General features: G+C 30.8%; 1 protein-coding gene across 1 annotated transcript; it reads left to right on the forward strand.

The window, feature by feature from the left end:
- Positions 1 to 25: 25 nt before the first annotated feature.
- On the forward strand, positions 26 to 12289 carry LOC111037352 (BTB/POZ domain-containing protein kctd15). The gene is made up of 5 exons (XM_022319881.1): positions 26 to 268; positions 6398 to 6493; positions 7775 to 7972; positions 8702 to 8907; positions 11195 to 12289. The coding sequence occupies exons 2-5, from the start codon at positions 6432 to 6434 to the stop codon at positions 11635 to 11637; spliced, it is 909 nt and encodes a 302-aa protein (XP_022175573.1). The 5' UTR covers positions 26 to 268; positions 6398 to 6431; the 3' UTR covers positions 11638 to 12289.
- Positions 12290 to 14875: the final 2586 nt, after the last annotated feature.

The raw sequence follows: 14875 nt of genomic DNA on the forward strand, positions 1-14875 counted from the left end.
TCTGGCTTGCTGTGGCGGTCTTCTGTAATCTGTGCATGCTATTCACTGGTTCAGTACTCGGGATAACTACGATACGAGTGTTTCATGTGATCGAACCACTAACAATATTATTCCCGAATAATCCGTTTGAAATATTTTTTAGGCAATGTGTTTGTGCTAAAATACATAATCGATTATTTTTTTTTAATTCTTAAGAGTCACATTTCTTTTTTTTTCTTTTGTTGTGTCTAAAAGAAGTCATCCTGGAGTCCGGACCGATTATTAAAAGGTAGCTAAAGAATTGTACGATAACAGTGTTATTTATTATTTCAACTTGAATAATTACAACGGACATTCAAGTTTTCAAGTAAAAATCTAGCTTTAAAAATAATGCGTGTCTTTTAATTAACAAATGTTTCATTATGATATAATGTATAACGCTAAGAATACAAAATATACCTGTTAGGTATACGATTTATGACTATATTGGCTATTAAAAAAAGGTTAGGCTATAAATTTAAAATGTAATGCAATAACGACCGTATAGCATTAAGAAAATGAAGAAGTTTAATTTTACATTTTAATAATTTTGGTGCACCAAGAATAAATCGTATGTTTTTTCATAGTAATAATTTTGAGGGAGGCTCGAGTGTTATCCTCCAGTGTCCAGTTTTTAAATCAGCTCCTTCATGATTTATGCCATTTATGGTTAATTATTTATTATATAGTACTCATCAAGCCATAATTAAATGTGTGATTGTCAATTGACCATATAATATATTTGAGTTTGAATTTCACTAGGTAGTAGGTACTTTACAAATTATACTACCTAATATAATATAATAATTATCAACTTATCAGAATTGAGAATCTTATACTTTAATATTTTATTGTTATTTGTGTGATAATATTTTGGTTATACTGTTACAGGATACCTGTATTTACAAATAGTGATTATATTTAAATATTATATATTGTGTTTAATTTATTGCTATTGATAAATGATAATTAAAAAGTAATTAGGGAGAAATTTAGAAATTGTATAACTATTGGATCAATGAATACAATATCTGGGAATCTCAGATAAAAGTGTATTAATAAATTAAAAAATTAGTTTGAAAAATAATTTTTTTCGTTCATCTATTCTAACAGAAACTTTTCATGAATACTGTTACAAACTTTTCTAACGTTCACGCGTTTACAAAAGTTCTCGGGCTGTTATTAAAATAATTCACCGCCGATTTCCCTATTTTTATTTTCTAATAGATATCCGTCAGGCTCGATGCCTCAATATATAGGTAAAATCGTTATTGGCGCTCTTTAAAAAAATAATTACACTCGTGAGTGTGTCTATACATGTAATAGCTGGCAATATTGTTTTACACAAAAACTTTATGAAAATGAGACACCAAGTGAGCGCTGCAATCGGACGGCGTTGCGTGCATGACGTGCCGTCATCGTGATCGTCGGCGTGTAAATGTACACGCATAATGATATGATGTATTACCCATTATTATTGTTATATGATTCAGGATTCTGGATTCATCGAAGGCGCCGTGAGTGCACCCACGCATGTATAGTATAATGCATGTGCGCGCGCGTGTACTTATATACGAATTAATAATCACATAATGTTATACATTAGCGATTAGCGGTATTATGGAAAAATAGGTAAAATTATCGAAGTGTGCATACATTACAATATTATTATACGTATAATAATGAGTGAGAACCGTTGGATGGCGAGGAGGATATTGTGTAATTTACGTATACCTAGTGTGTTACAGTATATATTTTATTATTTTTTAGTATGGGTACAATATAAGGGACCTCGTGGAAACGATTTCTGTCGCATCAACGAAATAAAAATAACACGGTATAATGTGTTGGGTCTTAAGCATGATTTACCTACTCAGGTACAAACACAAATAAAATCGTACAAAATAAACCAATCGGACGGTCTGGCGGGCTTGCGCCCGTCGCCCATGTGTGAGTGTACCGAGTACTGAGTATATGCATCATCATCATCATCATAAGTATGTATCAATATGCGTACGTAAACGCGTGTGTGTGCGCGCGCGCGGTCGTATATATACACACTGGAGGCGAAAATCATTACGTGCACATGTTTATTATTTTTATATTTTTTCCCTCGGAATATCGCCCGGAGGTGTACGGTTTTTATTTTATGTTTTTGTGCGCGTTTGATGTGCCGTGACATGAGGTCGTACACGACCTGGGGCGACAATCGTGCTGGTGCCCGGGGCCGACCGCGCGCTCCGGTGCCCCCGACCACCGCTCGCTGCTATACACACTGCCGCACGGCCGTTTCCCCCCGGGCAGGGATGACCGGACTTATGTGTGTGTGTGAGTGTTTGTATCTGTTTCTATATACATATATACCTACGTAAATGCATATATTTATACAGCCATATAGGTGTACATGCGCAAGTGTATGTGTGTGTAATATCCATCTCGACTATACAATATATATACAATATACATATATATGGGTACACGCGGTGCTCTTCTACGCGTACCCATACATAATATTATGCGGCGGTGGGTACTCGTGCCGTACGCCCGGAGTGGTCACGGCCCGCGTATATTCGTTTCCCACGTGTTTTTCGTATTATTATCATTATCATTATATTAATATTATATATATAACATGTATATAATATGAACGGTACGGTACACCACCCCGGCGGGATTGTTCCCACGAGCCCCGTCGCCCTCGTCGTCGCGCGAGCGAGATCGTCCAACATAAGTCATACACACGCCGCATGTTCACACTATTTACGTAGGTATAATATACATTAATATCGCCTTCGATATTATAAATAATATTATTATGTATAGGCACATTAGCATCTATAACTGTGACGATGATGGACTAGGGCGTTTAAGCTATGCAATATTATTATTATTATTTTTATTGATCTAAAGCCCGGCAACAATGGCCATTAGCTGTTTTTAGGGAGAAACGGTTGATTTGAAACACTTGTTTGTATGTTTTGCAAGGATGTGTTGCTAAAAACCCGAGTGGGCACCCATCCGAGTGCTAGCAACGACAGCCGGTAACATGCTCAGAGCGTTGCTGCAGATTGAGCGTACAACCGAGCCTCACCAAGTCACTATTGCTATTATTATTACTATTGATGTTGATATTATTATTTTATATGATCGAGATAATGTTAGATAGGTATCTACTACCTGTACTTAAATGGTTTTATACGTACAGATGTATAAAAAAATATATAATAGAAGATTTATCTAAATATCTAAATGCGGAATGAAACATGATTTTATGAAAATTTTAATACGAACAATAGAAAAATTAAATGGGTAACTTACTACGAGTTATAAGTTAAAACTTCACCGTGGACGATTGGTTTACATTTTCGATCTTTTCACTCGTATACGAGATATGATGTTGTCTAGCAAGTAGTAATTAACAACTATAATTTCATTTTGATCTCAGTTTCACGTGAATTAAAAATATTATGCATCGGAAATTCAAATATAGTTAATCCTGTTTAGAAACAGGAAATATGAAATACCTATAATATCATAGCAAAAATTATTATTTACTCGAAAAGTCCGTACTTATGATATTTACATTTCCTATAGGTATACATAATACATTCCAACAAAACTGGAAAATTCATTTTTTTGTAATTAAAGAAATATAATGTCATAATGTCATACAACTTTACCTCTACTTATTCTAACCTAACCTAACCTAACTATTCACTTACATATTTACTGATGTATCTACGTGGTACGTGCCTAGTGCCTACTACTGTAATATGAAATGTTGAAATTTGTAGAGTTAAGATTTTATATGTGCAGCTGCATCGTGCATTCGTGCAAGTTGTCAGTTATAATTTATTGTAAAACTTGCCGAAAGAGAACTTGCTTCTATCCGAAAGACCGGGCTTTCCGTGTTAGATTGGGTATATTCAGCGAAACTATAAAATAAGGATAAAAATATATTTAGTTTTCAAGCTCAAGAAATTTAAGTTCTAAAATATTTTTAAAAATCAGGTATTCATATATAGATATGATAGATAATGTCGAATATATGCACGATTTAACATATTATACGGGTTTACTGAAAGGATCATTTCTTTTGATGCTCACTGCTTATCTTCGATTACACTTTGTACGAAGGGCATTTAGCGCCCAAGCGGAAATTAATGTAGTTAAATCATGTATATTTTCATGATAATTAATATATACTTTATATGCACACTGAGACCACTAGTTGCGATTCTTCCTATGCTGAACAACTGATTTTTGGTGATAAACTGTGCGCATCACTTTGGAGACCAAAATGCTATACTGTGTTTAGTATCATATATATCTTAAACCTTGGTGTTCAGTAATTAGTCGGTATAATTTGTTTTAGTGCCAACAGGAGATACTATAAATCGAGCAATAAAATATATCAACAATCTTGATTCAAAATATGGTTAGGGTGTAATGACTTCAATATAATATTTTAATTAATAAAATTATTATATTTATTTAATTAAATTAATAAATTTAAGTTGTAGATATTCTTGGACACAAGCATACCAGTTAAATGTAATACGGTATGCCTATAATATAAATTAATAACAAATAGATAAATAGATAAACCATAGTATTTTAAAGTTATTATAATATCTAGATAAAATATTGTTCCCAACCAAATTCGATACTTAAATGGTTTTTATTTTTATGGAATTATATTGAACACTGACTTTATTTTAGAAGTAATTGAGTAATTGAATACTGATTATTTAATTTTTCAAGATAATCTAACCTATAGAGTCTTTTGACTTGAGAGTCCAAAATCTCATATTTTTTTACTTATGTAACATACAAAACGAAACCACTTTACTAATGGCACTGGTTTACGTATTAATCTCTCCGTCTATATATGCAGTGTAAAATGAAGAGAAAAAAGTAGATTTTGGCATGGTCGCGTTTTATTTATTTTTTATTATGTTTAATGTCACGTGCCTTCCGTCCGGCACAACTGGTATCATCATCAACAGGTAGGTCCGGATAATATGAAGAAGCGAAACAAATATCATTGACCTTTATTATGACGCTTTCACAGACCATAGACAGGTGCCTTATTTTTACTTCGTTCTGGAATATCAAGATGTCGCATTTTCTCTTACAATGTTTTCACAAAACGATTTCTTTTGTAATGAATATACTGGTTTGGCTACATTTAAAATACTTCACCAAAATTATTGGTGACCAATGACAAAATACAAACAAAGATCATTAACATATTATATGTTTTATATGCATACTTTCTTTAAAAGCATATATAGGTACTTATATAGTTACACACGTTGACACATATATTACGTATACTATATACATGCATTGTATACTAACGTGATATATGGCAAACAAGAAAGCATCGCACTTTATACATTATCTTCAATCTCTGGAAATTGTGTATTGTATAATACACCTATATAGTGTTTATTTGACGATGTCAACACAAAATCATAAATCACAGTTTACATGCATTAAATATCTACTGACTATATAAAATCTGGTTTGGCAAAATTATACAGACCAGTGTTACTGCCAAATTAATCTACGGTGTCTGTGCAAGATATTAATCTATATACAATAAACTATATATTCATAATATTATGAGAATGTGACCCTCTCGCCCAAATGACATTTGTATATTATTTATTTCATATAACATGGACAATTGGATTATCGTTTTCAGTTACACCTTAAGCGTTGTCCCCGCATGTATATATGTCCAATTTATAATGTTTTATGTGTTTGTATACTGTATAGTTCACTACTATTCTATAATCTTCCCCCTTTTTCGTCGTATTGTGAAAGATTTTTTTGTGTACAGCCCAGAACCATCTTCAGCATCATGTACGACGCCCACGAAATTGTCGACCCACTATAGATACATAAGCTGTATTATACGATAAGCAGCGGTTGGCTCTATCTGAATATAAAATTTAAAAACCATACAATAATAAACAACAATGATCCAGCTGACTTTAAACCAGTGGGTGAATACTTCTTCATAATGTCATTTTGAAATAAATTGTAATCAGTTTATCCTACTGTAATGCACCCACATAAAGATATTTTTTTCATGTTTAAAATTAAATTGTTTAGTATAACAATTTTAATACTACACCCAAAAAATCAAAATAATACATACCATAATATTTATTTTGAATTTATCAGAATTGCTTTCAACTATTGGTTTCCCCCCGCGTTTTTAATTTTATTAACTAAAAATAATTCACATATTAACACTAATATAATATCATTTATTTATCTACCTAATGTATACAATGTGTACACTGTACAACTATATACTTATAGGCAGTAATGGAGTTTCAATTTTTTTTTTTTATCATTTTAGACGAAAGTGTGAAGTGGTTCGAGATGTGGACGGAATGGAGCCTAAAGATCTCACTTCATCTAGATCCTTATACACAAGCGCACAAATCAAAATCAGGTTTGTATTGATTTAACAAAAAAATATTATGTTCATGATAAATAAGTATTGAAAAATAGAAGTACAATGTAAGTTTCTATAATTAATTCCAACACGATGACGAGATTTTTAGTTGAATTTACTTCGGTTGCGTATTAACAGTCAATTATGGTGATATCTTATTACTTGTCGGTCAATACTCAATACACATTTACATATATTGACCACTTACCTACGTAGAATAATGCAAACCACCTATAAACATTAGGATAAGCTTAAAAGAATAAAATACTACATGAATGACTGTGTAATTTAAATAACTGCACGATTAGAAGTTATATATGTCCTTTATAATTTATTCTGAGTATAATATTTTTATGTAAATACCTACTCACAATGTTTTTATTTTCAAATCCTACGAACAGTAACGAAACCATTTTGCAATATTCAGTCTTAAACATTGAAATATAAAAATACAGCGCAATTAATATGACATTTGGTTTTTAATCTATTAAAAGTGGTAGTACCTAAATCAATGGTTAAGTTTCAACCTTTTTATATAGTAAGTATTTGGATACTATGATAATTAATATATAGTAGTAACAAACACAAATATATTTTTTCTGTTATTGAAAGAATTTTTTTTATGTTATAATATTGAATTACCAGAAAAATTTAAAATTCTTGATTTTAAATACATCTATATTGATCTCGAGTATTTACTTTTTACTAAATTTAATTCGATTATTTTTAAAAAGTATAATAATATTTATAATTCTGTTTTAAAGTTTTTTGTAAATCTAATCTTTTCCTAATGAATTGTAGTCATTCTTCCTCTTTATACCCACATTAATAAACCATAATGTTTACATTTATTGTAAACTTTTACCACTAACACTAATTGTAAAACAATAAACTTATAGGAAAAATATTTGTCTGTTATTTTAATTTATAATAAAAACATTAAAAACCAAGTGATTAGATTTTAAATATGTTGCTTACTAGTATAAACTATACAGCTATTTACTTTAAAAGTATTACTCAAACAGTCAATTATGCACTATAAATATTACATACCGCTATACGATAGACATATTTTGTGAATTCAAGAATAAATCGTTTCAGACTAATTGGATTCATTCGTACCTATAATAGGTTTTGGTTGGGTGTACGTAGATATATCTACTGATAGTTTGAAAATATTGTATATTTCGATTACCTTCTTATTTCTTATGTATAGATTTATGTTTTTTTTCTTATTCCATTTTTATAATATTTTATTATTATTTGTATTGCTCATAGTAATTCACCGGCTACATCTCCTACCGTATCACACAACAGCAATTCACCATCACCAACACCGGTAGTGCCTACTACCGGTTACAACCACAAAATCATTGCCGGCATACCATGTGTGGCAGCCGCGTCTAAGTATACAGCTCCCGTCCATATAGACGTCGGTGGCACCATATATACGTCCTCACTGGATACTCTAACAAAGTTAGTTTAATGTGATTTGTATGGTACTACATGCATAGAATATTGCATGTATACGTGAGTAAATTTGGGTTAATTATCCGATGAAACCTCTCTTTAATATACCTATTTGCGTAAGGTCACGGAGCAAACATGGGAAATAAGTAATATCAACAATCGATGATGCGAAGAGTGGGTTTCTGTTTCCTTTTTATTTTTATTTTTTGGCTTACCTAACGATTGGTCCTTTCAGCGTTGCACGCCGTGCCATCGCCTTTAGCGTTACACGAATGCGCTACGCTTCACTAGTCACTCTCGCATAAAAGTCGTGCATTACTAGTCTCCGATATATTATATTATACCTACGTGGGCTATAGCATTTTTCTATAAATATTATTACCATGTTATTATATGACTATACAGGAATTTTACCACATGGCACACACTCGAAGAAACTATAAAAAAACGAATTCGTTGTATTGTTATTTGTTATATACCTATATATTATATATATTATATGTAATATGTATGTATGTAACTTAACACGCGTTAATATCATTATTATACTATGTTTAAAAAGTATGGAAATGATAACATTATTTTTTTTTTATCGAAGTACACATTTTTTATATTTAATAATGATATTATACATTTCAATACATATTTTATGTAACTGGTGCATTCATATTATAATAATACAATGTACACATTCATTTATTTTATAAAAAAGTCTTACATTCAATTCAATTTCAGGAATCCTGATTCAAAACTGGCTAAATTGTTCAATGGTAGTATACCCATAGTGTTAGACTCTCTTAAACAACACTATTTCATCGACAGGGATGGCAAGATGTTCAGACATATTCTCAACTTTATGAGAAATTCGAAACTTTCGCTACCTGATAATTTCACTGATATTGACCTATTGCTAGAAGAAGCTAGATATTTTGAAATCACTCGTAAGTAAATTTTCAAAACCTATATCTACTATTATAATATCAGTATATACATTATTTCATCACAGCCTAATAATCCATTTAATACTTTATATTATAAAACTAATTAAAGCCTTAATAAGTGTGTCATATCTTATTTAAATGCTTATTGAAACACGTTTTTTGTTGTTGTCTTTAATGAGATAATTGGGCACATAAACAGTCAGTTTATTGTACATTTAAGTAAGACACTATTATATTGATATAATACCTACGCTCTGTTGTCTGATGACAAGGTTAAGAACGTAAATTTCTGGTCGAACTGTTGAAGGATATTGTGTGGCAGCAGTCTTTTATACTGCCCCCGGGTGCGTGATACTTGTCGAGCTATCGAGCTATCATACTATTTATTTTACATCCGTTTTTGTCCCATCACCATTAATTATATTCATAACATTCGTAATTCGTACAATTTAGGCTGAAATATGGACATCATTAGACATTAAAATATTGTGTAACAATAATCGATAATGATTCACGATTTTGGTCGTTTTCTGAGGCCTATCTAATAATGTTGAGAATATTTGAAAATAAAAATTATGTTACGTGGCAGTAGTATATCATTATACTACTTTTATACTTAAATTTGGGAAATAAAAGCAAAATGATTGCAATGTATTGTTTAATTGAGTAAACAAATATTTAAAAAAAAGTATATATTAATAAAGAACCTATGCAGTTTATCTATGGAATATCACAGATATTGGAGTATAATTTACTCTTATATACCTATGGCTATATATTAGATAAAAAGAACACAGCGGATTTATATTTAAATTCTTGTAAGGTATATAGGAAGCTCACGAGAAAAATTTTAAGTTTTTTCATGATAAATAACCTACCATTTTTTTTAACATAGATATTACCTATGCTTTTGGGCTGCATAAAACTTTATTCCTAACTGATTTTGCTGAAAGCTTTGCTAATTACCACAAAAACACAAATCAGCAAATCATATCCATGATTCCTCATTTTTCCCGCAGTGGAAAAATATATTCTATATAGTAGCATGCTACTTAGTACAATACTCCCGATTATTGGAATAGGATTCTCGGTGTTTCTGTAGGTAACCTACCGTTAATAGAATCAAGGTTAAAAATTGCTCTGTAAAACCATTTTCACTCATGGTCTATACGTTTGCTCATAATAATGATAAATAGTGTGCAACATATACAACATATTTACGTATAAATACAGGTTAATTCACCAAGCATTCTCACCCCCATTTTTTCCTTTAATAATGAATCAAATTCTTGAATTTTTTGTACTACTTAAGGAGTGTCCTGTGGTGATAGAAACTTTTGTTTTTTTCAAATGAGAATCCTTCTTTTACTGTAAATTAATTAGTGGATAATTTTTTTGAAAATGTTGATGTATTCAAAATTCGAAATTCCAAAATTCGAATGAGTAGTTTCTTCGTTTAGCATAGTTTGACAAAATGTTTGTATTAAGGATAATAGTCCTAAAATATTGGTTTTACATAAATATAAAATAAACGTAAAATTTGGATCTAGTATTTATTATACTTGGGTCATTTTTACAAATTATTAATATCGATAGGTTAATATTTATGACTACAATTTTCAAATTACCATATGTACACATATCTTATAAACTCATGATTCATGATTGATGACTATGGATCTTTTATCCTTAGAACACAAAGTTAAATAACTCAAAAACTACTAGTTCGAATTTTGATTTTGATACTTTAAAAATTTCAGAAAAATTATCTATTTTTTTAAAATATAGTTAAATAGGGGTGTTATATCATTGGAAAAAACAGAAGTTTGTATATCCACAGGACACTCTTTAAGTAGTAAAAAAATCTCAAAAATGTAAAAATATGGTTCTAAAATAGGTATATTTAAAAATTTTAAAAATCAGATCCTGAATAACTGCATTATTGAAGGAGAAAAAAGGAGTAAGCATGCTTGATTAATCAACCTGTATATAGAGTAATTGAGTAAATGATACATATAATAGGTGTACTATAATAGAGAGTAAATACCGAGATAAATCTATGACCAACCTGCCAGCTATACCTATATATTATGTACATGTACTGTTAAATAAGGTTTAATAAATATAGACCTTCGGTTTAATACTGTACTTTAACCTGAGAATATTATATACCTATTTATGCATTTATGCAGTAATTCAATTGTACGCTGTAAGCATATCACGTGAAAAATAATGTTAATTGTGTATTAACCATAGTATAGTTAGTGCAATTGGTTTATTGTTCCAGCCATGTGTAAACAGTTAGAAAACTTGAAACGAGACCGGATGAAATGCAACCGGACAAATGGTTGGGACTCCAACGGTCCGAGCAGGTCTAACAGCAGCCTCTCCGGTACGAAAGACCAGTACGAATGCGTGTCCGTTCACGTGAGTCCAGACCTCGGGGAGCGGGTTATGTTGTCTGGCGACCACGCGGTCCTGGACGAAGTGTTCCCCGAAACGGGCCACTCAGCGTTGGAGCCGTCGGCCGGACGTCCGGCTGTGTCCTGGACGCCCGTGGACTCCAGACACCTGGTACGGTTCCCGTTAAACGGATACTGTAAGCTCAACAGCGTACAGGCCATCACCCGATTACTGAACGCCGGTTTCACGGTGGCCGCGAGCACGGGAGGCGGCGTACACGGCCAACAGTTTTCCGAGTACCTGTTCATCCGCAAAATGTCCAATTGACTAGCACGCGTTAGGTAAAATGACAACATCAGATCATAACCTATAGCTATAATATATTATATTATGTACAATATCATAATATTTACACTCGCGTTATACCCGAAAAGTGTACGTTTATGTAATATGATAATATATATAATGACGGAATTAGTTGTGTAATTATAGAAATGATATTAACTTTTTTTTAAGGCTGGTTTACATGTTAAAAATAAGTTTACTTTGGCTATTTTATTATAATATATTTATATATATATATGCCCGTTTTGTATAAAATTATATACGACTATTATTATATTTTGTTGGGTGTGAATTTCGCAATAAACAGACGATAACTTCACATACTACTTAGTACATACACTTAGTCAATTCTCCATAGTAGCAGTTAATAACTATGAAATCCGCCGAGAAATTAAAACTTGGTGACTGTGTCCTATTATATGGTTTACATTATATTCTCCTTATCCTCCTCCTCCTCCTCCTCCTCGTATTCCAATAAATATAATATATAAATTATATCCACCACCAGGAAATATTTTCAACCTCAAAACGTACAATAAATGCGAATGAATTCCAAGCTAATTTTTAAAACGTGAATTAAATAAATAAATTATACTGCATAGTTCTCCAAAACCTACGTAATATATAATACCCGTTGTATGTATAGTAAATATAGGTGTTTGTTTTGTTTGTGTAACATGGGTAAATAAATTATACTTGTGTATTACAATTGAGTTTCTCGATTTGTAATGTTGTAAATAATACCGTATTGAATTACGGTAACAAATATTAATAATATTAATTTAATAGTTTATAAGTCTGTGCAAATCATGTATTGTTATTATAATATTTTTTTATCAGGAATTCATAATGTTATTCATGATTTTGAATTTAAATGGCATTAAAACCATTTAGAAATAAAAAGATCCTATTTTTAGTTTCATTTATTTTTAACGGTATCTACGGTTTTCATCTTTAATTTTCACACAGACTATACACAAATAATTTATTTGTCTACTGTTGCTTTGTAGGTTAGTTTATCAAGCGAAAAGACAACATGTTTACTTAGACATCATGTCTTCGAAAATAAATATGTAAGGGCATAAAGCACGTTTACTTTATATATATATTTTATTCATATGGTTTTTACTATCCTTCACATAAACCGAGATTTAAGATGAGGGAGGAATAAAAAAATACAACATGACGTCACCCGGGTTCAGCAACGGGTGGTCGGCCGTTGCCATATTTATACTAGCTGCTAGCTAGCTTGTAATTTGAAGAGACCTGGTTTATAAAATACATATATACATGTATATGTATTATGGGTAATTACATATTTGTTTAAAGTCTACATGCACTTAAACAAGAGTAAAAATTCGTGATTATAGTTAGATTCTAAACTTCAATAATAAAAAATAAAAAATGTTTATTTCATATTTGGAGAGTTAGAGGTACAAATATTTAATGCGTATATATACGCATGTAATTAAATATATTTCGGGATACAAAAACAAATTATTGAATCAATTGTGTATGACATTAGTATAATTGTATGGAGTATTTTATTTGAATTAATAACATTATTAAAATGTATTTACTTATTTTTTAAGCGACGACAAATACAAAAAAAAAATCTAAAATTTTTATTATTAAATAAAGTCCGCGGAAGCTGACGACGTATACAATTTATATCACTCGAAACGGCTCCATTGCATACATTACAATATTGTTGTAAGTTTTTTTAAACAATATAAAAATTACCTTTCTAATTCACCGTCTACATTTACCATAACATAATATCATATATATTTATAACACTGGTCTGGAGTCTGGACTATAATAAGATACTTTTCAAGCAGTCCTTCAGTATTTAGTAGTGAAGGAAACAATTCAATTATAGTTTCCATGCATCCGAAGTCTAGTATAAAATATTTTTTTGGTATTTTAGTGTAAATATATAATCGCTATATTTTGCTGTCCCTACTGATGACTATATAGTATATTATACACTATACGGTCTATACGGTATATATTATTAATGCATGACCTGTATCGTTGATCATTGAACGGTGTTTCAAAGCTATTTAAATCGTTTAGAGAAAAAAAAAATAAAAGTTATAAGTATTGTAATTACGTTCTCAATCTGAAACTGATGTACATAGCGTAGACGATCTTATTTCCACTAGGTATATATAGATACAAAGCAATGATAGTGCGTATATGTATTTTAAACTCTAACATTTTTTTTTTTAGGGTGTATATACGTTATACGTACTTACCTCTATAAAACATGAGCGTGCATACGCCACCGCCGTAGACTGAACTATTTTTCCCGTGTGATTCTATATTATTTCTTTCTCAGCAGTGCCTGAAGTAGTTTACAAACCCCTCCGGGCCACAGCGAGGTCACTCGTCGGTCGTATCATGTAATAAATCTATATAAAATATAAATATATTATATTCAATGCATCTATAATGGTTTTCAGTGAAACACTGTTTTTCTTCTTTTTTGCGTATCAACATATTAAAGGCACATTATTATTATCTGACAATATTACGCGTGTTTACTCGTTAGGGCACGGATATTTACACATACCTATTGAGTTTTTAAAAAATAATGAACGCGTTCGCAATGGCAACCGACACACTACGCGGTGGATCATATAATTTACGATAAATTGAATGTAACATGGTTGTAATACTAGAATTTTAAATTGTGATATTTATTATAGTATGTATGCACATATACGTGTAACCGATTCATTGCCACATTGTCACGCGTAATATATTGTATTATATATTTTTGCAGCGTTATTATACCTGTACGTGTATGAATACCAATATAAGTGCACCTAAACGTTGAACCTACGGCGTACCTATGGATTAGAGTCGCACCTGCGAGTTGCTTAACTTGCGTGTTCCTTTAAGAATAATAATTATGATTTAATAATCGATATTTATTCCAAATATTTATGTTTTTATTCGTTCAAAACGTTAAGATACTTTTTCATTAAAAAGATAGATTCATTTATCTATTCAGTTTTCATATTATGAAGATGAACAAAATGACTTAATCTGCACTATAATTATTTATATTTGACTTTTACTTAATTGTTTTTTGTCTTAAAACAACGCTAGAAAATTTATAAATATATTTTTTCTAAATCGTACCTATCTTTATTAATAAATTATTACGACTAAAAATTGTTTTTGTTCTGTTTGCTATAGCTTATGGTAG

The sequence above is a fragment of the Myzus persicae genome, unplaced genomic scaffold, assembly GCF_001856785.1.
Source record: "Myzus persicae strain clone G006 unplaced genomic scaffold, MPER_G0061.0, whole genome shotgun sequence".
Lineage (NCBI taxonomy): Eukaryota > Metazoa > Arthropoda > Insecta > Hemiptera > Aphididae > Myzus > Myzus persicae.

Excerpts from the sequence above, each read along its gene's own strand:
- LOC111037352 (XM_022319881.1), top strand. The coding sequence starts at position 6,432 with ATGGAGCCTAAAGATCTCACTTCATCTAGATCCTTATACACAAGCGCA. Across the intron at positions 6,494-7,774 it reads AGCGCACAAATCAAAATCAG|TAATTCACCGGCTACATCTC; the intron begins GTTTGTATTGAT and ends TATTGCTCATAG. Across the intron at positions 7,973-8,701 it reads TCACTGGATACTCTAACAAA|GAATCCTGATTCAAAACTGG; the intron begins GTTAGTTTAATG and ends ATTCAATTTCAG.